The 25996-nt window shown below is 32.7% G+C and overlaps 1 protein-coding gene across 2 annotated transcripts in view; it reads left to right on the top strand.

The window, feature by feature from the left end:
- The window catches only part of LOC143258522 (suppressor of lurcher protein 1-like), a 78155-nt gene that overhangs the window by 43073 nt on the left and 9086 nt on the right, over positions 1–25996 (top strand). For both annotated transcript variants that reach the window (XM_076517618.1, XM_076517619.1), the window contains exons 5-7: positions 11547–11715; positions 13518–13717; positions 23805–23840. In XM_076517618.1, coding sequence (XP_076373733.1) covers positions 11547–11715; positions 13518–13717; positions 23805–23840 — 405 coding nt within the window. The remainder of the gene's footprint in view (positions 1–11546; positions 11716–13517; positions 13718–23804; positions 23841–25996) is intronic.

The following is a 25996-nucleotide window of genomic DNA, read 5'->3' on the forward strand; positions in this document are numbered from 1 at the left end:
TGGTCATCATGAGAGGTGCCAAATGTTTAAGGTATTCTGTTTGATGACTCGGGTTCTTTATTTGAAAACCCTTTATGTCTGTTGATTATTGAAAAGGTAAGAAAAAAGAAAACTTAAGAGTACCATTGAATGTAAGTCATTTTGCTTAGAACTGATGGAAACTGGAGCCATTTATTTGGATAAAAGCGCTTTAATTCCGTGCGATTGTATCATAATTGTTGAATTTTTTTATGAGATTTATTATTGTTCGTTAATTGTTGCTTATTTATATAAGAATATGACGTGAATACAGAAAAATGGTACGAGAAGGCAAAGCAGTTTCCTTAGGTTGAAAATTTTTAAGTGTGGACAAAGTGGACCAAACCGAAGTCTGAAGAAAGCAGAACTCATTCCAAAATGTTAAATACCAAAACGACTTAAACAAAGATAATAGTGAAGTTGCATGTGTCGATGAAGTAACTGTATATTAAAATTAGCTTCCTACACTATTTTGTCGATGGTACTTTAACACAACCGTTGCTGCAAGTGGGCGGCGCACCGAAAAGTAATATTATTAAACGGACAATGTCTAGTTTTCACAAATATTTTCTCGCACTTTAGAAGCAAAACAGGCAAAAAATCTCTGTAGATAAGAAATATACATTAGTATTAATTGCTTTTGTTAATTAAATATAAAGAAATCTCTATAACCTCTGAACAATTTATTGAAATTACATATTACATGTTTCTGAGCCATCTAAGCTGTTAAACTTTCAGATGTTTTATAACTTTCATCCAAATCGTAAAGTTCCGTTAATTATGAAGGTTGTCTAGTAGCCCTATGTTTATAAATGTCGAATCAGCTGCTATATGCACCAAAATACCACTGAGATGTTTTATAATCATTACCCAAATAATAAAGTTGCGTTAGTTTTGAAGATGATACAACTCCGTAGTATTCTCTAATTTAAAAGCGCCAAACACAGAAGTGAAATGAAACATTTTCATTTCCTTACCCTAAATTTTGTTTACCACACATTATTGTTTAAATTATTTAATAAGTAAAGATTTATCACAACTTAAAATGACGATTCATGAAACTAAGTGATAAGCCATAACAATAAAACATAAAAAATATTTTTGATAATAATGTTCTTACCATAAGCGAACAATTAAAGACGTAATTTTAGCTTTTATATGCAGTACCATAAGACAATCATAAAATATGTTAAAGAAAATAGTTTCATCTACACCAATTCCGAATCACCAGTAGATAAACATTTAAGACTGTCAGTAGGTTTTCTAAAAGTAAACGTTTATGCGATTTATTGTTCCATAATGAACATATCGAAATTATTTATTTTTTAAAACCGAGCTAAACCATTTGTAATATGCTCCCTTTTGTTTAGCATAAAGCTACACAACACACAGACGCATTCAATATATTAAAAGCAAAACAACAAACTCTTCAGAAACGCATCAGTTAAGGTATGACAATATACTATTGCCTCTCTTTAGTTAGTGACCAAATCTTTTCTAAATGTGGCATTCCATGTTTAGGGAGGAGTTTTCTTACAGGAAATTTGGTTTGCAGCTCACGCGGTAACGTCTTAATAGAGAGGAGACAGATCCACTCACAGTCGTGCAACACTCAAAATTCAGTATTTATCCCCATCTATAAACTCTTACAGTTTAGAATAAATAAACTTGACATAAAACTGAGTACAATTAAAACAAAAGTTAATATACACATGCGCAGAAGTAAATATGATAGCAAAGGTCATACGTTAAGCAGCAACATAAATTGTCGAGTCTATAAGAAGAAAAACACACACACATGTATTATAGATGCGTATTTCATCATAGCAGCCGACACGATACATATCTAGACATTGACGCCGTGATACAACATAGAAAACAATCGTTTTACCGATGGTTGTTACAAAGTTAGACAGTTTTGTTTGTAATTTATTATCACTGTTACTAATATTGTCTTTTTTAAGTACTTCATACTTTACAATGCTTTTTCAAATCCTCAAGTTTTATCAACTATATGGCAGTTGACAAAAGAAGTAAAATAAAAAGTTAATAATTTGCCTACTTTTTGCTACGTTACGTTATTGCTATTGTTACGTTACTTTAAATGTAATGTTTTTGATAAAATAAATGAATACAACATGTAGTACTCAATAATTATATTTTTGAATTGAACCATTAATATTTAGCACACATATTTTACTAGATTTTTAGGTGCTTAAATCATATCGTAATGGATGATGTATCGATAATCGTATCACGGCTTTACAATAAGATACTTGTATCTCAAGACGGCTGGTATGGGTGTTAATACTTTTACCAAAGGACAGCAGAGAACAACGTCTCGACCTTCTTAGGGCATCTTCAGATTAACAAAGAAAGAGTTTGCAACTGACAAAGAAGGCCAAAATGTTGTTCTCTGCTTTATTTTGGTAAAAGTGTTAACACCTATACCAGCCGTCCTGAGATATATTTTTACTTCAAGTGGGTTTCTCATCATCACAATACTCGTATCGTTTCGCTTTATGAACACACCTTTAATATATATATATATATATACTAGTGTTTAATGTTTACTTAACTCTATCAGAATTAATTTTATTTAAATATATATATATATACACGCATACTCATTTTGTTTATGTACGTCTAGAGGTTTCCCAAAGTTTTGACTGGAGCTATACGTGATGGTAGAGGTAAGATTATTGAATTATAGATGATCTTCTTACAATGCTTTATGAGGATGATTATTCCAGAAACTTTTACTTCACCAAGCAGAAGTTATCATTAGTTCTCTAGGGTCTTTATTTAGCATACTAATTTTCATTTCATGTATGGAAGACCAAGCTGTTGTCTAGCACACAAACTTGGCTTTGCAATGATAGTGCCAATACTTCACAACTGTTAGTTATTCTCTAATTAGAATCATATTTGATGACTGGCCAATTCGTTACTGCTACGTTGCTCTATATGCTCTCAAGGAGAGAACTTGGTCTTTCTAGTTTATCATCTGTAGAGATACAAACACGTAAATAATTTTCTTGACCAGATAGTGTGACTGAGTACGATGAGGTACTTTCTGCATCTTCACGACTCCCAGTCAGGAGCGTAGATCCTGGAGGGATAGGGATACATCCCCACTTCATTTTGGTCTGTTGAATTGTTTTATTGCATCACAGGCCTACAAACTGTGTGTTTGTTCTTGTGATTCTCGTGTTCTTACCAATCGAATTATATAATTAGGCCTAGATGTAGGCTTTTCCAGTAGCCGAAATGTACATCTTTAATATAGGCGTGCTTCTAAGCTTTTCGATCTAATCGATAGTTCGTAAGTATCAGGCCTAAGTGTAAATGCAAGTATCGTGGCAACAAAATTACTCTGTGACTGCATGTTTACAGCTTTCAGGTTCATGTAATCAGAGATTACCAATTTGCAAAATGAACAGTCCACATAAGTGGCTGCAAAAATTATTCCCCTCATCGGGTGTAAAAAATTTACGCCCCTGCTCCCAGTGCATCACAAAACCCATTAAACAACAAGCTTTTAAAAGTGATGTGTGTCTAATATGTATCTTTTGCCGATTAACAAAGTAACTCATCTATATCTCAGTCAGTATTTTACCTAAAATCACATCTGCAGTATTCATAACTTTCGACCATCTGATAATATAATTGACAGTGATGACTTATGTATATTGATTAAGTTTCTGTAAGTAGTCTGTCACAGCAAATTCTTTATCTGCGTAGCAATACAGTACAGTATTTGCATCACAGGTAATATTCTGCGTCCATGTAGATGATAGCATCCTATTCTGCACTTCTAATTGATCATAAACATTCAGGTACTACTTTGTATTGCGTGTTTCCATTGTACACCTACGGGTAACACACTTATTTTTTCCACAAAAATCATTGTTTAAAACAGTTATGGTTTCACAGTATTTTCTTTTAAACATTTCTTCATGTTAATTAAAGCTCTCATCTGCTAGTGACGTTTCTACTTCTTCTAGTTCTATTTTCACAGATGTTACAGAGATTTGTACAACCATTATGTTCCAAGGACTCATGGGTTTTCGAGAGATGAAATACAATTACTTTAGCATTGCAATACTGCTTCGAAGACAGTATTGGAGTTTGAAGTTATACCCTTCAATACTGTTTAATGTTCAGCAATAGTTTCTGTGTCTACAGTCACTTTAATGACACATTTTTCACTTTTATTGTGAATTTCTTTTCATACTGCTTGTGTCAGAAGGTTTAACAAAGTTGGTGTTTTCTCAGTTGTTAAGAAATACTTTTTAGCAACATTAAGATTTCAAAACCCATATGCTTCACACTATCTTCTACCTGAAATGACAATTTTCCAATATGACCATTAATTACATCTATATTCATAATAAATGAAAAATTATTTCATGATAAGTAATACGTATATTTAGAGCAAAATTTTGTGACAGAAAAGCTTAGTCGTATTCGTTTATAATACTGCTAATGAGGAGAAGTTGTCCACAACATTTTTTGATAAAAAATAAGTGAGATAACTCGAAACTTCTTCCTCATTCATAGACTGTGTTTAAACTTTGACTGTTATGGTCTTCAAGGGAACTGTGGACAACCTATTTCTTTCTACTATATACACCCCAAAATCCTCTTGGTATATACACATGTACACATTTTCTCGGCTTCAATTTTAAACCTGCTTTCCTTAAATAGTGTTAATCAATCTAAATGTTCTTAGCAGCAGCATTCAATTCACGTAAGAAACCAAACAAAATAATAGACTTCTACATTTCATAGATGTACTTGTGAAAAATAATAAATGATAATTTAATAACATCAGTTTAGAAAATAACTTTACAGGCCCGGCATGGCCAGGTGGGTTAAGGCGTTCAACTCATAATCCGAGGGTCGCGGTTTCGAATCCCCGTCGCACCAAACATGCTCGCCCTTTCAACCGTGAGGGCGTTATAATATTACAGTCACAGCAATTCGTTGGTATAAGAGTAGCCCAAGAGTTAGTGATGGGTGGTGATGACTAGCTGCCTTCTCTCTAGTCTTACACTGCTAAATTAGGGACGGCTAGAGCAGATACTCCTTGTGTAGCTTTGCTCGAAATTCAAAATAAAATAACTTTTCCCTGTTTTCGTGCTGCCACACTAAGAATCATTATGCAATTTGAAAAAGAAAAATCTTAATTTTATATATACAGAGTATTGAAAATTTGTTCTAGGGAAGAAAATTTATTATCGCTAATTAAATACATAGCGGTTGAAAAGGGGTTTGCATCAAATATAACAGAGTAAAACCTGTATAAGGCGGAATCGCACGAGATCGAGTGAAATTTCCGGCTTAAGTAGTTTTTCAGGCATAATGAACATGCATTTCCTTAATTATATATATAAGTTTTGAGCGAAACGTTATACTCACTTAACACGAGGGAAGTAAGATGTTTGTGAATAAAGTTATTATACTGTTTATGCTATATTTATTAGAATAAGAACAAAAATAGACATTCTAAATATACATAAGTACATAAAATCTTAATCAAATTTATTTGAAGAAAGTGTCCAATTTTAACTGTTTCGTTTTTTTAATGTGGTTTCTGATGCGGTTAAAAGAGAACGCCAACTCTACGGCCTTTTTATTAAGTTATTTTTCCTCCTTCATTTTTGCATACAATTTAATAGCGTAAATATAAATTAACACTTGCGATGAGGTAGGAATTTTTATTTCCTCACTATCTTTTCCATTGTGTTCATCTCTCACACTGTTACCATCTTGCGATTCTATTATGGATTTTAAATCAATTTCATCACTTTCTGTTAAAACATTCTTGTCAACGTTCACAAAACTTTCCGCGTTCACAGAATCATTTGCAAGAATCTTCTCAATAAGAGCTTGAATTTCACTTGAATCGTCATAACAAACAACTTCTCCGCAATCTCCGCCATTATCAACAATAAATCCACAGTTTCGAAAGCACTTTATTACGCATTCATCTTTTACGCATTTGATTAAATAACTTTAAAATGCAATTGCATCTAACACGTCCGTTTTCATGGTCATTTGAGATGCTCTCTTACAGCCGTCTATGTTTGCAATAATATGCTGAAACATCAATTTTCTGTATTTCAATTTTATACGCTGTATAATTCTATTATCTAGTGGCTATAGAACTGATGTTGTATGTGGAGATGGAAATACTAAACGAACATTTGAAACTTGAACTTTTGGGTGACAAGTTACATTATCTAGGAAAAGTAGAATATTCCTATTTTATTGTTCCATTATTTTGTTTAATTTGTTCAAAAATTCCTCGAAAATAGCACTTGTCATCCACGCTTTATTATTCGCTTTTCATTCCATAGGAAGTTGATTCTTCCTTAAATTTTTACAATAGCGCGGATTTTCACGTTTACCTATTACCCATGGTTTCTCTAGTTTTCCATCAGCAAATGCAACCAAAATTACAGTCAATCGTTTTTTCGAATAGCGGCATCCGGAATAATGACGGCAGAAAAAAAGAACAGAATATATTTAACCAATACTTACTGTAACAAAATGTCCGAGAACTTATTAATATATAAACATATTATTAATTAAACAAGAATTTATTAATTAAACAAGAATTTATTAATATTTAAAGAAATTATTAATACAATACAGAGTTAATATTTAATCAAAATCATGTTTTCCGCCTTACTCACGTTCTAATGCTACTTGTTGATAGATGAGGTAGGTGAAATATAGTTTTCCGTCCGCATTATGCAGGTTCTGCCATTTAGAGGGCCTTTGATAAGAGAAATCTTAAGATAATGCTTCAAAATGTTGATATTTCCGGCTTGTATAGGGTTTCGCCCGATGCATTTTCCGGCTTAAACAGGTTTTACTGTATAACATTCAATAAATCAATTACTAGTTTAATGCTAGTTAAAATACTTTAAAGATAGCATATATTTCAAGGTTAATAAATCATTTATTTAATGTTTTTAAGAAACAACAAAATTTTTGTCCCGAATTTAAACTTATGAACAACGTAAGGGTAATGTTGGGGAATATCAAGGATAAAATAAATAGAATAAAACAAGACTGGGATTTATCGAATAAAATGTGAATGTCAGTTAAACTACAAAGAACTTAAAGTGCTGATTACAGGAACATACGAGGGCTGTTCAAAAATTACGCGGACTGTTTGAATTGCGCGGCTCCACTTGGTTCCAGGGGAATCCGCTTGGTGTCGCTAGGTTCGCACAGATCAGCTGATTACGACGCCATTTCCCGATTGCAGATATCTTCATTTGTGTATTAGCTACGCGGTTGAAACTTTTGCTATGCTTAACACAGCTTACGGTGATGTTGCTATGAAGCGTACGGCATGTTTCAAGTGGCATGAACGTTTTAAGGATGGTCGACAGTCCATTGAAGATTATGAGCGTCCTGGACGTCCTTCCACGTCAACTGACGACCCACACGTCGACAAACTCAACAACCTGGTGCCGGCAAATCGACGTCTGACTGTCAGGGAGCTTGCTGAAGAGTGTGGGATATCAGTTGGATCCTGTTACAAGATTTTGACCGAAACATTGAAGATGCACCGCGTTGCTGCGAAATTCAGGCCTCAGAACTCGTGAGTTTTTGGCCAAACACTCGATCACTGTTCTTCCCCACCCCCCTACTCACCTGACCTTGCTCCTTGCGATTTTTTCTTGTTCCCCAAACTCAAAAGACCCTTGAAAGGAAGAAGATTTGAGACGATTCTCGAGATTAAGGCAAATGCGACGAAGGAGCTGGAGGACATTACAAAAGAAGCGTACCAGGACTGTTTCAACAAGTGGAAACACCGTTGGGATAAGTGTGTGCGTTGGGGAGGAGAGTACTTTGAAGGGGTCCCAGACCTGTAACTTCTAAATAAAGTACATTTTGTTTTATGACGTCAGTCCGCGTATTTTTTGAACAGACCTTGTAAAGGATAAATAAAAAATAATAAAATAGAAAATTCAGCAATAGCGTAACGCCTACAAACAATACAACACAAAATTTTATGTCACAAAACTACAATCTTAGCTGAACGAAATAACGTTAAAGCTTCAAATATCCGTGAAACATTGAAAGTAAGAAAATCTAAAAAACAATAATAATAGTGTCATAATAAAAGGTCATCAGGTGCCTTAATTAACTGATGGCACGACATATGGTGTTATCCGGTAATTTATGCAATTCACTTTTAAATGTCGTGTCTTATGATATTCATAAAATGTAAATTTTCTTGTAAATAACTCTTAGAGAAAACGCGATAGTGTTTCGAAGTACAGCATGTGGATGTTTTAAGTAAAATCTGTTGACGGATTTATTAAAATTTAGTTGAATAAATGTGAGTCGTTTGTTTGTGTTTGTTGAATGTACAGTGCTGGAAAGAATTAATGCATCGCATAATTTTTTTACAATTTTCTTTGTTTATGTAAGTTTTCATGAGATTTTGCATTATGGATGTGTAAGATTTAGTGTAAAAAGATTATGGATATTGTTTGATTTAAGCTGACTCCTATTTAAGTCGTATAAACATATATGTATCATTATTAACAGACCAACCGTGACAAACATAATACAGTAGATGATCAACAAAATCGAAAAAAAGTTCTTTAAATAAAAAAGGCCTAAACTTAAAGATAATGCCACTAATATAATTGACAAAAAGTTGTCACAGAATCTATTTATTTTCTTAATATTTGGATGTGCTCCTTTGGCGTTGAAAACTGCTTGATATTCATGTGGCATAAGATGTACAAGGTGGTAAGAGTAGGCAGCCAACAAAGCCAGCGTCAATACTCGGACTGCGCGGGACACAGATTTTATACAAGAATCTACCAGAGGACCTAAACACATACGACTAAATAAATTTTGTTTTACTAATCCACTGGCAGGAGTGTGTTAGTTATGTTATACTCGGAGTAGGGCTTTTTATAATTTGAAAGTGTATTTCGAGTTCTTCTCTTACATTTTGTTACCCATTACCTTCTAACAATTTTTGATAGGTTTGAGATCTGAGTTGTTGCTTCGCCAGTTTAGTATCTTGATACACTCTCTTCAAAGATAGTCCTTCACTCGAATCAATGAAAAGAAACACAAGATGTCGAAATTTCACTATTTTTTGTCTAGTATACAGAGTTCATGTATAGTATTAATCTCTTTATCCTTGTGGCATGGAGAAAAATCATCCTAAAATGTGCACTTTACTGAAGTATTGCCAAATACTTAGCTTTAACTAAGAATTTAGGATTTCGCTATACATATACTGTGGAGACTTCACAACAACATTCAAATATGCTGGATGGGATGAAACACTTCTCCACATTGACGTTGTATAAAATGCTGCCATCAGACCAGTGCAGGTTGAACTTAGTTTTGTCTGAGAAGATAACTTTGCTCTTTCCTGCTTCAGTCCAGTTACAATGCTTTTTGGCCTAGTTCAATCTCATCTTCCTCGTCTTGATTGTGAAGAGGAATGTCTTTCATGGCTGTCTTGCTGAGAGACGGGCTGAACAAAGACAAGACTGGACAATTTCATGTTGAGAGTGACTCCTAAAGTTTTCTTCCATACTCGTTTGTAATATAGCTGAAGTGGAACTAGCTACCCTTGATGGAAGTCGGCCTGGGTTATCTGATCATGTAGGAATAAAGTGTAGGTTGTAAAACTCTGAATTCCTGCACGTTGGTCGCATACGTGAGATCTCATAACATTCCTCGTACTTGAATCTGTGAGTGCATTATGTAATGGATTTATTGTTATACATTAATTTAATATTTAGGTTTGTTTCACTTTATTGTACGTAACATATATTGTTAAATGTTTATTGCGTAAGTATCGCCTGTAACTCTAAATGTATAGAAGATTCTCGAGTGTAATAATCAATAATATATGTTTTACAAAAGCACTAGTGTATCTTCAAATATTGTTACCAATTGAATTTTCAAGAATCTTGCCTAATGAGTGTAAAAGCTAGCTAGAGCAAGCAGTACTAGAATATTTTTGGTCAGCTACAGTCAATATACTATAAGCCTGGAAAGCTATAATTGTGATTAACACTTATTAATCGAAAAACTACAGAATTTGACCAGGAACATTTATAGATTTCGAACATTACAAATCGTTCAACTTCAGTGAATTAATTTCAGACGTTAGTATTTCTACGAGGACATTAAATACCTTCGTTGGTAAAAAGTCAGTTTATAACCGGTGTGATGCCAGCCATTAATTGACATTTAGCTAGTTCAAGTGAAGTATAACAATATTAACCCAAAATCAATTCGCTCGTCGTGGACCTGGATCGTCGATAAAATATTCAGTTCTAGACCAGGTAGAATACTAAGTATAGTTTGTAAAACTCTTGTATATAAACCATTATTTGTAACAACCGTTATTAAAGAAAACTGTCAATCTTTTTGAGAGATATCATAAATTTCATACACACTGAGTTTCAATTAACTTCTCAGTTAAAAACAAATTTCGCTATTTAAAATAGGAATACGTAACATACGTAACATAATAAATCAAAGATACTCTATAGTACATAACATAAGAAAATATGGGTTCGTCAGGGATAAATTATTATATGACACAATTATAAAAGTAATGATCAAAGTCATGGCGTGGATGATGAGCGGTAGGGTGCTGCTAACTGGTTGTTTTCCTCCTGGTCCTGGCCCTGCATGGCCAGGTGGTTAATGCACTCCATTTGTAAATCGAGGATCTATGGTTCGGATTTCCGTCGCGCCAAACATGCTCGCCCTTTCAGCCGTGGGAACGTTATAATGTTCGGTCAATACCGCTATTCGTTGGTAAAAGAGTAGCTCTTTAGTCTTACACTGCTAAAACAGAAACGGCTATCGCAGATAGCCATCGGGTAGCTTTGCGCGAAATTCAAAACAAATCAAACCAAATCCTTTTGGTCCGTACTTCAAAATTAGGGATAATAGCAGTTAACCTCAGTATCTTTGCTATAAACACAAAATACAAATATCATGTAAGAGCTATATAAATTGAGCAATAACAATATTAATTAATCATTGGAAAACATGTAAAGGCACTTAATTTATATGCAAAAAACGGCTCGTTTGGGCTGAGAAAACACTTTACATAGAAGAGCGAACAACGTTTCGACCTTCTTCTTCTCGTGAACCTGACGATGACCGAAGAAGGTCGAAACGTTGTTCGCTCTTCTATGTAAAGTGTTTTCTCAGCCCAAACGAGCCGTTTTTGCATATAAATTTCTCAACAAGTGGGTTTCTCGTCATCACTGATTAAAGGCACTTAAGAATATAAAAATAGTTCACTATTAAATAAAATCGCCTACAGTAAAAAAGTTCTGTTACTAAGGTCCATCACTGTTTTAGGTCGTTTGTGGTTAACAGCTGAATAAAAAAAGAGTGATTCAACTTTGACTCTAACCTTCGCCTAGGAGTGATTACAGCATACTCATTGTTGACACTACCACTGAAAGACATAATTAGCATCTCGCCTTCTCTTTCTGTAGTATGTGGGTTCATATTCAACAGCACAGAACACACCAATGGCACTTTTACATCTCCAAATTATCCAGGAATTTATCCACGAGCTACAGAGTGTCACTACTTCTTCTATGGACGCTCAAGTGAACGGATACATCTGACGTTTGCCTACTTTGATGTTGAAGGAGTACCACCGTAAGTTTAGCTAGAATAGATTATTTAATAATGAAACCTACTTACAGGAGAAATATTTTTCGATAATAGACAATTTTAATTATTTTTTTAATTTGCTAGTTTTAAATAGAATAATATAAATACCTTTATGAAAGCTATACTTTTAAAAAATTGCTTCAAATGATACAAATGACTATATGGACTATAGTCATATGATACAAATGACAAAAACGTTATAATGAACTTTATTAGGAGTATTTCTAACCAGTTGTGTGACATAAATATTACTCCTTTTAGTATCTGTGATGGTACTGAATATTACAGTTATCGGCCTTCACCATTCTTAGACCCTTTTTGATATTTTATTGGAAATTATTTACCTGAAAGGGGACCGAAAGTCAGCAGCTTTAACCATTTGTGTCAGTACACAGTAGTGTTGTTTGTCAATCAGTTAGTAGGAACTAAAGTAACGTCACATAAAGGACTCTTAACGTTGCAATTTGTACTGCCGTGGTGTCAGCAAAATGTGTGCATGACTTCAATCACGAGAATAATTATGCCCTTTTAAAGCTAGAACACAGAGTGACACATGAACATCAAAACAACAAATAAAATTTGTTAATCTTGAAACAGAACATTTTCATGGGCCCTGGGGAAATAAGTCTCGTTGTATTTGCTAATGGCTATCAAGTACATTTCTGTTCTGAAATTCGAAACATACAATATCTGTCTAAAATCACAATCTACCTACACATGTTTTTTAAATAGATAACGTTTATTTACAAGCACTTCAGTTTTAAACCATACTTTGATACAAAAGTATTTTAAAGGTCTGTAAGATCTAAAAGTATGTGAATAAAGAGCTACCTTTTGTCACAAAAATGATGAGTTAAATAAGTGCTAATTTCTATAAATATTCCAGATATACGTGACATCTGATACTGAGAATATTTTAATTAATTTTTTTGACGAGAATGTATCTATATTCCAAAAATTTACAACTTTGTTTCTATTGTCCAGACAGTTACATTCAAACCACACTAATCATCCCTCCAGGCTTACCATAGTCCATATAGTACATGAAAATGACAGTTTCTCAGTATCCCTTTCAACAGTTCGATCTCACAAACTCTTATGGAATAGCTTAAAACTCGTTCAATTCTTCATTTGTTCGAAGTATGCGATTGTAAACCTACACCCTATTTGCTCCGTTTTCAGGCACAGGTCCTCCTTGTTTATGTTGCATATTGTTACCTTAGACATGTGAACGGCTTTTGTCATTGACCTTCGTTTTGTGAACTCTTACTTGTTCTGACCAGTTCTTGGTGTTATAAAACTTTGCTTACCACGACTGAGGTATAATTTGGTGCAGGTATTTTTGTGGATAGTCCTGACTTCACACGTTGATCCATATTCTCTTGATTGCCAATGCCATTAAGTACAAATCTATGTTAAATCTGGAAAATGAAAATCTCTGATCTGAACACATCTTTGTTATTTGAATTTATGAATATTTCTGGTTAGAAAGGATTACTTACATACCTTTTCCCAAAACAACCAATTTTCAAAAGTATCATTCTACCAACGAAATGCCACACAACTGTGAAAGGTAGTTATGTACATAACACTCCAGTGCAACTTTATATCCGCTATAGTTATCACATGACTAACTAATTTACATATTCAAAATCATTTTATATAACTTACTTACCCTTCTGTATAACTCTGAGTTGGCATAAATGTGTTCTAGTTAAATAAAAATTTTCCATTTAACAATGTTTTTCTGCCGGAATTTGTGATAATTTTTTGTTTATTTTTGACAGATGCACCACAGAAACGGCCAGCGATTATGTGGAATTTTCAAACTTTCGAACCGTTGACCGCAAAATTCCTCGTCATTGTGGCCTCAAAAAACCTAAAATTATTGAATCAGACGGCGACTTCTTTCGAGTAGCCTTCAAATCAAACGATAAGTTTGATGGAACAGGATTTGAAGCGTTTTATCAATTTCGAAACTATGTTGGTGAGACCTATTTTTAACTTGTATTTGTTTAACTTTTATTTGGACCAAAGTTTATTCTCTATATTTGTCCAATAAACAATAATAATCTATTTTTAAATTTTTATAAGTTCTAAAATTGACTTCTATTCTTATTTTTATTACAAAACCTGTTAGCAACTACAACTCGATCGTTAAAAAACATTTCTACCTAGAAGTGTCTGAAGACAGAAATTGTATCTTTCCAAACTTCGTTTGAAAATGATTTGATAATCACCAATTATTTCTTCACTTATTACAGTATCGATCAGGATCATTTAGGTTCAATGCTTCTCAGCCGAGGTTCAGCGGAACCTTCGGGTTTCTCGACAGACAACCAGGTTTTCCATGAAATATTAGTATTTGGTGGAATTCAAGAGCTCCGCGTATTCTAATGCGTAACTATCAACTGTCACATAATTTTAACCTGTCTACGTTATATTTCGTTATGAGTATAGCGGGTTTCTTAATGACGTAACTGATAGGCAGCCATATATATGTATATATTCTATTAGTAACAAATAGCCCTTGACTAAGTTATGTCACCCAAGTATGTAAACTATCAATATCCTCTGTTGATATACATATTTTTGTAAGAAATATAAGCTATAGGATTTTATTTACCTTTGTTCTGAATATCGTCTATTCATATAGATACGTTTACAACGTACATAAACGTACTATCGAATTTTAGTTAGTTTCGTTTAGAATATATGGTTCTGTGCAATTTTTAAAACAATAAGAAAATTTTTTTACCTGATGCAACGAAATATAACTATATAAGCATTCACCAACTTGTTTCTACAGCGCTTATTTCATCTGTAATAGCATATATCATAGCTTTTATTTTGCAACACTAACTTCACATATAAATTGAAACACTGTTGCTAACATCTTGTCTACCACATTAACATGATCTACATCTGAACATATAATTACTTATATTTATACTACGGCAATCCTTAAATCTGTAATTGGATGTCTCATTACTAACCTTTCTTCAACTGAGCTGAGTTGATTGTAACTGAAAATATCATTACTAACACTTGTTCTACAGCACTGGTGTGTATTCTTAGCTTGACATACTGTTACTAGCGTTTGATTTACAGCAGTGATTTTTATCATTTGTTGTAAGTAGCAACATTATCGTTTCTCAGCGTGGAATTGATCTATAAAAAATACCATTAATGAGTTTCGTTTTACAGAACGTAAGATTACTAACGTTTCTTATACGTTCCTGATTTAAATTGCAACTTGGCGTACAATTAATAGAACTTGTTTTGAAGAACTCATTCGGTTTATAACTGGATATATCATATATTAAATAATTCTTCTTTCATCAGTAACTAAATATACCACTGATAACATTTGCATTGCTCTAATTTATATATGTATAAAACAAATATTACAATAGAACTAAAATAAAAAATAAATCCGATTATCAGTTCTACTTGTCAATATTTTTTTAAATCATCTTCTTCTACAAACACATATTTGAGTTCTTACTAAAAACCTTTATGTGAAGAAACTAACCTCGACAATAGTGACAACTAACCTCCAGTTATGGATTACCTATAGTCCTATACCAAGTAACTATCCCCGACAGTGTACAAAAACTTAGTATCACAGCTAACAAAATAAATACTGCTATCAGACTTAGATTATTGGTTGTCATATTAGCGATCACTTAACTTCCAAAATGATTCTCGCTGCATATTAGGACCAACATCTCCAACATTATAGTTCATCTTCTAAACGAGATCTCTGTCATAATTTTAAGAGATACAAAAAGAACAAACTCAAAGTAGACCATTGAAATATTCATTAGTTTAAAATATTTTATTCAAATTTTCGAAATTATAAAAACAAATGTGATTTACTAAGTAAATCTAAACCCAGTAACCTAACTCCTGATGAACACAAAACGTTACTAACACTTTATAAACGACAAGAAATAATTATTAAACCTGCTGAAAAAAAGTGATGTTATAGTGGTATGGCGTACCTTACTAAAGCTGAAAACAGCTTACTGACGTTAATACCACAAATAAAGGGCCCTATAACAACAAACTGCTGTTTATATTTAATGAGATACTTAACGTTTTGCTTTACAGTTCACTAAAACACAAACTAAAACTGATATTACAAAGTTTCAAATGGTTTAAAAATAAATTTTGGTGTTATAAGGTCGTTTATTTCTAACACTAATTTGTCTTCTCTACACCAATATGCATTACAGGTATTAACTAATTTAGTGACATTAATTTTCACCCTCCCTTAACTACATAGTTTAACTTTAATATTAATACTACCATTAACGATTTGATTAATATAGGTTACTTCAAATCGGGTGCTACTAATCTAATGACACACGAACTCCATACTTTCAAGAATTTTCAGTCTCTGGTAATGAACAGTATATATTTATTTCGAACATACAAATATCACATCATCGTTATGGGGAACTGATGAACTTGTATTAACCTTGAACGGGTTCCCCTTTAATGTCAAATTATACCAACAAACAAAAGATGTTGCTATGGGTACTAAAATGGGCCCTTTTATGATTCATTGTTTGTTAGTTATCTAGAGAATCAGATGTTCTCCACTTATCAACGAACATTTCCTTGTCCTTACAGACGTTATATTCTTGACGCAACCAGCACATCCTTGAGAGACCTAAATCATTCCTTATACTTTGTTTTCTCCTTCCATTTAGCGCTAATGTTCATATGAACAGTATCTTGCAAGAGCTTAAATTTTTTACACATTCTCATCTCTGTTGAAAACCGTCATTTATCAACATCAGTACATTACAAGTCCATTGATCCCCATTCTCACTCCCGCTACAACTCTGCCCATCTATGTCATACGTTTCAGTCACTTCCATAATTCCAAAACTGCACAGGCTCTACAGTGAACAAATTAATTAAGAGTCAGAATATAAAGACGTGAAAGATTTTTTTATTTGTCGCTCCTAACCCCAAACCTCTAATAGAAAAAGCTGCCAAGCCCGCCAATTCTTTGGCTCGATAATGTACCCTAACACCTAAATCTAAGTCTACAAACTTTCGAATGCTACATATCTTTACTTACCATCCTAATACCTTTAAAATTGCCCAGATAATCAAACAGAACTTCAAGACTCTCACTGATTACCCCATAAGTTCTATAGCGTTTAAAGAAGAATGCTCACTTGTCACTTACACACACGATAGAAATATAAAAATAAGTTTAGTCCAGAGTGCCATCCAGAAATATATTGTAATGTGAACTCGGGTACAGCCTGTTGTCAGAGAAAGAAATGCCTCATTTCTCAGTATATTAACACTACAACATCCATATCTGGCACCAATGGAAAATTCCAAATATAACAATCATTAACTTACATTTCAACAAGCTGTTTGATTTGTAAAAAAAATTACAAGCTATATATTGGTCAAACGGGTTGCCGCTTAAGATATCGTTCACGTAAACATCTCTCTTACATGAGAAATAATAATACTAAAAGACCCACAGATAGACATTTTAATAACCATTCACATTGCATGCCCGACTTTCCCATATTAGAACTCATAGTTGTTCCATCCACTGTAACGCAAAGAGAACGCCTGGAAGAACGTTTGGTTTTCAAATTAAGTAATATAATTCCTTTTGGAATGAATGAAGAGTTCCCTTTCCTTTAAGTTTATCCTTTCCATTTCCTTGCCCCTAAACTTTATCTCTGACATTTAGCGCCTGTAACCTCTTCGTTCAAGGTTCACACTCTTTTTACCTCGCTAACCTGTTCGTTTTAGTCACCCACATTTGTTATCTTTATATTCATTTCTTTTCATAGTCTTTCTTCATCCCTCGTAAGTTCACATACCTTTTATTGCTGTATTCCTTTAAACAGTATTACTCAAGGTACACGTTCATTTCCTTACATTGCTGCTGTATTGTTCTACTTTTTTATTTTGTCATTTAATTTATTTACTATGATTTACTAAATATATATATATATGACTTTACATCAAATAATTGATTAATTATTATTTTATTATATGCTACTTCCCTTAAGAACTTAGTCTCGAGCTACGTATTGCATGTTTTTTATTTCACTCTAACTCTTCTATTAACAGTTTTATTCTCGCTGGAAACTCGATGTACGGCTGATGTCATATACTGTTACTACGTTTGTTGTAAAGTAATGATGTGATTCATAACTAGATATACTATTGGTAACGATAGTTCTACAGCATTGATTTGACCTGTATCTAGATACATTGAGAGTAATTTTATCCTACTGCACCGATTTACTCGATAACTGTCGCATTTCAACCTTTTCTGTACAGCACTGATTTGATCTGTAACTTGAGGTAACATTTAATAACGTTTTTTTATATATATGTAACTGAATGACTCACTACTACCTTTGATATAAAGCATTGACTTTGATATATAACCTAATATTTGCCCTATGGCATTGATTTGACTGTATCTGGATGTATCATTACTAACATTATTGTATGAAGTTGATCAACAGCTCTGATTTATATATGTATATACGTATATATAACTTGATATGCCCTTATTAACATTTATTTTGGATATACCGTTTCTAACGTTCGTTTTACATCACTGATTTGATCTATTATTGTTTATACTAATACTAACTTATTCTGCAGTACTGATTTTATGAAGCCTGGCATGGCCAAGCGCGTAAGGCGTACGACTCGTAATCCGAGAGTCGCGGGTTCGCGCCCGCGTCGCGCTAAACATGCTTGCCCTCCCAGCCGTTGGGGTGTATAATGTTACGGTCAATCCCACTATTCGTTGGTAAAAGAATAGCCCAAGAGTTGGCGGTGGGTGATGATGACTAGCTACCTTCCCTCTAGTCTTACACTGCTAAATTAGGGACGACTAGCACAGATAGCCCTCGAGTAGCTTTGTGCGAAATTCCAAAACTTTCCAAACTGATTTTATGTATAACTCGAAATACATTACTAATGTTTCTCATATCAAGCTGAGTTCGTCTATTACTGGAAATACCATTGCTGACATTTTTTGTTGCACTGAACGAGATATATCTTCACTATTATCTGATATACTTCACTGATTTGATCTCTACCTGGATATAAGATGAGTTCATCTGGACATAACCACAGTTGACATTGTGTTCTGTTGCATTGATTCCAGTACATAACTTGATCTACTAAAACTAACGTTTGTTTCTTACCACGATTTCATGTACAACTTGACATTCCACTACTAACTGTGGTCGACAGCACTGCTTTTCAGATATAAAGTGAATTACCAATACTAAAGTTTATTCTATAACAATGATTTGTTCGATAACTGATCATATGATTATTAATTCTTGTTCTACAGTATTTGTTTTAAATCTACAACTGAATAAGTTATGACTAACGTTTTTTCTACTGAAATACTGATTTTATCTATAGCTCTATATGTCATTAATAATGTTTGCTCTATAATAATGATTTGATCTGTAACTGGACGCTTCAGTACTAACTGTTTTTCTGCAGTACTGGTTTAGTTTATAACTTGATATGTCTGCTAACTTTTGTCCTAAAGTAATATTTAGATATTAATGATGTATCATGACTGACATTTATTCTAAGCATTGATTTGATTTACATTTGAATATATCATTAATAACGTGTTCTACAGCACTGATTTTGACAGCTTAATATTCCTTATCTATCTTCAGTGATATAACTGGAGACATTAATTACTCATCCTACTAACTAAGTTTTTGGTGTGTTTTGTTTTTTTTTGCAAATGCTAAATGATTTAGAGGTTTATAATATTTGTGAATAGATTTTCCTTCCATTCAACTATAAATAAAATGTTGAGATGCATGTTATTAAAATCAAACACCTTATTCTTAACATCTACCCAATTTAAAATAAAAATGGTGGAGTCAACTACAAATGCAATTCGCGTAAATACTGTTAAATCAGTTAAAATGGAAGCGATGTGAGCTCAGAATTAAGGAATATCTTTAAAAAATTTCACACGTTTCGGAAATTTCAAAGAAATAAAAAAATTATCGCTGAAAAAAAATCAAACTCATTAAAAGAGAACTAGTCATCAACGGAAACAAAGCAGCTGAAGCTCTATACTTTTAATCGAAGCCAATGCTGAATAAACATTCAAGAACCCTCTTGATCGTTAACTCCATAACAATCTAAGTTCAACTTTTGTAAGTTAAAAATATTTACACCATGGTGGCATGCCCAATCGGCAACGTTTAGGACGAGCATATTTGTTGACGAAGATTCAAACACACAACCGTCAGATTACGAGTCAAACAAAACCTAACCACTGCACCATGCCAGTCCCAGGAATCCCCCTTTATCAATTTTTAGCTCTCATCATTGTATTAAAATAGCAGATTTAATACCACCTTACAAACTTGACCTTAATAGCACGAATTTGTAATATTATCCAGAGTTTAACTGCATTTTAAATGTAAATCTCACCTAACGATACCTTATCTACAACTCAAATAATTGTAATTTTTTAAAATCTGAATTCGTCTACTGAAAAAGTTGCTGTTGTTGCATTTTCGAATTAATGCTTAGTCATGTACCTCATAATTGTTTCTTAAATTTTTTTCTCTATATTTTCTCTGTTTTCTGCTTTTCTACATCTGAATGCAATATATACTAAGCTTTTATCCATGCAGAAACGTATTTCTTAATGGATTCATTGCAACATCTTTCCTTTGCTTCTTGATACCAAAGTTATTCTTACTTTCTTTCTTTACTTCTTTAATCTTAGTAGTAACGTGAGTTACCATTCGAGTCTCCTCTAATTTTATTTAATGCAAATCCATAAAGGGAAAATGCCTACTTTGTCTTATCCTATCTAACATTTAATGAAAGGTGGGTAGGGAATATAGTCCTTCAGCTTGCAAAACTCCATCTTATCGACTATCATTTTTTGGAACTAACATATTTTTCCTATTATCTAACACCGCCTTAAGTTTCTACTATGTTTTTAAAACTATTAGAGTCACCCTGTCCTACATATATTCCTCAAATAAACTTACTATCCATTGTTTATGTTTAGACTTTATATTTCCTAATATAGTATCCAAGTCTATTTTACTTTGTGCAGTCGTCTTATTTAAACTTATTTAGTGTCCTGTACTGCAGATACTTTATGTGTTAGCTAGTTTTAGTAGATGTTTAGGGAATACTATTTTGCTCTCGTTTGTAAATAAAATGTTTATAGGTACTGTGTTATTCTCGAGCACTTTACTAACATATAAAGCAATACCTATACACACACCTCATGATATTAGAAAAACACTTAAACTCAATAAGTCTTGTTACAAAATAATAAACACTTATAACTCAACTGCTTTCGAAATGTAGACAATTTTTCTTCAGGGGCAGACTGAGAATGGTGGTGTAATTTAATGACTGATATGTATATATAAATGGAGTTGAGTAACGTCATGAGGTCATCTGATCTTTCAAGAAATGTTTAGTATGTTATTCCATGTACTGTTTTAAGTGTTCCGTTCTTGCCCATTTCTGGCTGACGACGAGAGCGTTATGTAAAAAAGGTGTTAGGAATATTTTGCTTTATAAATGGTTAAAAAAAAATAAATAAAACTATACTTAAGTGTTTAAGAAAAATAAAAGTGACATTTAGAGACTGATTGATAAAGAAATGTTAAGCTAATTGATTTATACAAAGAGGTATGAGAAATTACCTCAACTAGATAATAAGTTTCAGAAAAAAATGGATTCACCTACATGACAGAAACAAGAAAGAATAAAAATTATTTTTCTTGCAGAGATGAAACCAATGACTGGAAATCACTGATTCCGGGATCTAACTTGATTGTACAAGGTTGAACAGTGTTTAGATTATCGATCCAATAAGACTATTTTATATTTCTATCAATGTTAATGTTGAATCTTGTTTTAATGCTGATGCAGGTGATAGGCAAGAGATGGAAATGTTTTAATCAGAATTCGTGAAACATTTCTGAGTTTAAACTGATAAGTAATAATGAGAGAAACTCTATTTGAATGTTCAGTATTGCTCTGATACAGGATGTTTTCTGATAAGTGTTGTTAGCCTTTTCAATAATGTCTGTCAATTTCGGTATCTTTATATTCTCTTTGTAACACGAATTGTTATAGATCCTTGGTATGTTTTCTGTAGAGTGTTTCATCTGAGCATATTTTATTTATTCTGAGAGCTTGACTGCAGGCAGTTTACTTCGATAATGTGTAACACACTCTCTGAAGCTGTACCCTCTTCGTTCCCTTAAACTTTTCCACACTCTATTTCACGATTACAACAATTCTCACAGTAATGTCTGTCAACCTAAAGCAAGTGGCGAATCACTCAACCACAGCAGAAAATAATTATTTCTCAAACTTAGAAAACTCACTGAAAAATGCATAAGACGCAATCACCATGCTAATTACTAGTGTATAACCTTAAAAGCCGAAAAATACCTCAGTCTCTCATACCAATAACAATAGGAGCACATGATCAGAACTTTTGAAACATATGGCAACAAATTCTTGAAAACACCTTATAAATTCATGAATATCACTAAAATCTTCTGTCAATATCCTAGATAAAGAAATTTCCCACTATTATCACCTGTACAACCCTTCGCTGGAAGAAAAAGAACTAAAAAAATTTACAAAGAGAACTAATATATTCCTTCTTAAAAAGAATAACAAAAGTCATCTTCCTACCAATAACATCAATGAAAAAGCGATTCTAACAGCATTCTTTCAAATTCTCTTTTTTCATAAAGAAGCTTACATAGCACTAAAAACTCTACCAGAAATGTTCAAAATCCGTTTACCTCACAATGACCAGCTTAAGAAAATGTTTAAAAACTCTTCATCTTCCAATACACATAAGCTTTCTCAAACTAGCACACCCGCAAAAATAAGAGTCTTAATAGTAACACAAATCGTACAGATAACGATGAATATTCTCCACATACTTCTAACATTATTAATCTTTCAGATATAACTCTCTCTGAATGTTAGGGCTTTCTTACCAAGAACTATTTTATTTGTTTTTAGTGTATGAATAAGATTTTTCAAAGCTTGTATTTCAACTAATTTGAAAAAAAAAAAAAGCATTTCCTCAATGACCAAATCAGTTATGAGTGCATTTATTCTAAATTGGTTAATCCTCCTGGTACTACCAGTAATAAAGGCTCCAATAGTTGTTTTTTCTGTTTAATTTTTCCCAGGTTATCTCTTACTAGAAGTATGAGCCCCTGTCTCTACTGCTTCAACTGACCGTTTGCTCGACGTGTTTACTGCCAGTTCTCTTTTGATGCGCAATTCAAAATCCCTAAGTTTATGGTATTGTTTGTAACTAATGTCTTTCTTTACATTAAAAAGTTATTTCTTATTAGCAGTGTACATTTTTTTGGAGCAAATACAATTTACACTGCAAAAAAATACTTTGGAATTCGGATCCACTTGTAAGTTCAATTCCAACAGATTCAAAATGGATTGCTGCTTTCACGATTAGACTCACTGTTAGAAGCTACTATAACAAAATTATTGTTCTTTTTACCGGATTCCATTTTGTGACATTAACTGATATAAATGGAGACGCAACCTCATGCTAAATGTTACTTTGACAGAATGGCGAACAGAAATGTGGAGAATTTGGTTGCCGTAAAGAACAGGTTCAACCCCAACACAACAATTTCGCGACAGCAGCTTAATCACGTAGCATGTTTGATTGTTTTCGTGAGCAGTTTGGACTCCTCGTCTCTTTTTTTCAAGCGTAATTTTGGGAAATGTTTTCGATAATTTTATAGCATATAATATGCTTTATTACAAATTCGGGATCGTCATTAATTGCTACTTCCGTCTACTGCAATATTTTTAGTATTTTACAATTAACCCACGTTTCGATACCCATGGATTGCGCACTGTGTAGTTTTGTGCTTAACAGAAAACAAACAATCTTTTTCTTTATAGAATGGTTAAACATTTTTTGTCTGTCATACTTTTATACACTAAAAAAGTTTATCAACGCCTTTGTCCTTATTTTATAGATCCAATTACAGTAAGAAGAACAGCTGGAGCTGAAAGTAAGTTCGATTATCTTTTTATGTGCTTGATTTTAACCGCTTATTTTCTCCATAGTTCTATTCGTCAGTCTATATTTATTTTCTGCTTGTTAACACGTGATTAACTTTCTGCGTACTTTAAATACTTTTATGATTTTAGAGTTCAAATAAAATTTTAAAATTGTGGTTGGTTTGGTTAAGTATCTTTGTCAATAAGCTGCAATACAGAATCTCTAAAACGCCGTTATTTAATAAGGTTCCTAATGAAACATTGAAGAATAAAGAAACATTTTAAGTGAAAAAAAAAACTGTAATACTTACTGGAATATTTCCAAAAGGTTTGCATTTTGGACTACGGTAACTTAAAAAATGAAATAGAGGAACATTTGTTTATACAATGATTTTTTTTAGATAACTGTGATTTTATACAGTTGTTGTATCTAACGAATGTAAAACATTAAAGTGTTTTAACGATGGATTTCTAACAATTTAGAATGGACTATTAACCATCAGAACCATACCGTTTTATAGGAACAATATTTTGAACGTGCGAGGTAAATGTGGTCAAATAAAGAGTTTTTTACTTTAGAAAAAGAACTAATATCTTATACTTCTTATAATTTCGAAAAAGTTCGTTTGATATGATCAAATACCATTTTCTTTGCTATCTTTTGAATTAGAAATGTGATCAGAAAAAAGCTGAAAGTTAGTTTGATTCATAGTAGAAAATGTTGGGTAAATGTGTTAGTTTTTCTTTTAGAAGCGTGTTTACTGTGGAATTTGTTGGTAGGAAAGCCCCAACAGCTGTGCTAATTTTTCGTATAACAAGATAAATAAGGATTTAATCACACAGGGAGTGTATGAATTAAAAGAATGGCAAAGATTGTCAACGCATCATTGAACAAGGTGAAAAGGTTATGACTTGTGTCAAAGAATAATGCGTAGTGACTTACAACAAAGTTTAGTATAACAATAATAAGCAAACTTTATTAATCAGCCTTCCTTAACAGTCTCTATTTTTTATCGAATAAGAGAAAATTATAGATCATGAGATTTACATTGGGTTCTAATTTAATTAAACATGAAATTATACTGGTCAACAGCACGAAAACTAGGCTTACTTCACAGTATTGGAAATTAATTGGATTGGTTGAGACTGGTCTCTTAAAAAGTACCAAAACGTCAAGGCAACATGCACAAAGAAAGTAAAATATTTTTAGCTTTTACCAACCAGTTGAAACGAATTACAAAATTTTCAGTTACTATAGCAAAATTTAAAACCATAAAAACAATCTGAAATTAGTGGTTACAAGGAAATGCAATAGTATCAAGGTACTGGCTTAAAGTACTCAAGGAGCCTTCAGTGGAAATCTAAAATCTATAAGTATTTGACTAATTTTTACTATAATATAAATAAAACTGAAGAGACTTTTCGATAGTCAATATATCACAGTTCTTTCAACTGAAACATTTCAATTTAATTTTCATTTAATATGTTTAAAATCACAAAAATTACAAGCAAGCCACTGGAAGGTATATTACAAATAGAAAGCAACTGAGAGTAGTGTTTTTTTTACCTTTGCTGTAACTTCCTAATAAATACACAAAACAATTCATCATTCTCATAAATGTAAGTCCAGGTGCCAAGTCCGTCTTTCTAGCTCAACTTGTTGTCGAGTTCTGACAACTTTTTCAAACTTCCAACTTGTTGTCATTATAACGGAGGTAAATGATTCCTACTATTTCACTGAGAAACAGAAAACAAAACATTAAAAGACTTAAAATAAATTGGTATTTTTAAGGCTTCTCTGTTATACCTACCTCTTCTAAACATTAATCTTTAATTAATATAAAGTAAAATTAATTAGCAAATTATTCCAAAATTGTGAAGTTTTACTTCCCAACTAAAATTAATCAGATTTGATTAAAGTCAGACACACATTTGTCGAGTCAACCTTAAATATTGACCTATGTTCACTTAATATTAATCATTGGCCCTTTAAGGAACAATGAATCTTTGCACCAAATTTGGTCAAAATATAAAAAAAAAAGTTTCGAGCTATGCTGTTAACATACACACAATATTGGAAATAGAGTATACATTTTTTTGTGTTTGAATTCAACAGAAAATTAGTCAAGACAATAATTAAACTTGCCGGTCGAAATTTAAGGCTGCG

This window comes from Tachypleus tridentatus, chromosome 8, assembly GCF_004210375.1.
Source record: "Tachypleus tridentatus isolate NWPU-2018 chromosome 8, ASM421037v1, whole genome shotgun sequence".
Taxonomy (NCBI): Eukaryota; Metazoa; Arthropoda; class Merostomata; order Xiphosura; family Limulidae; genus Tachypleus; species Tachypleus tridentatus.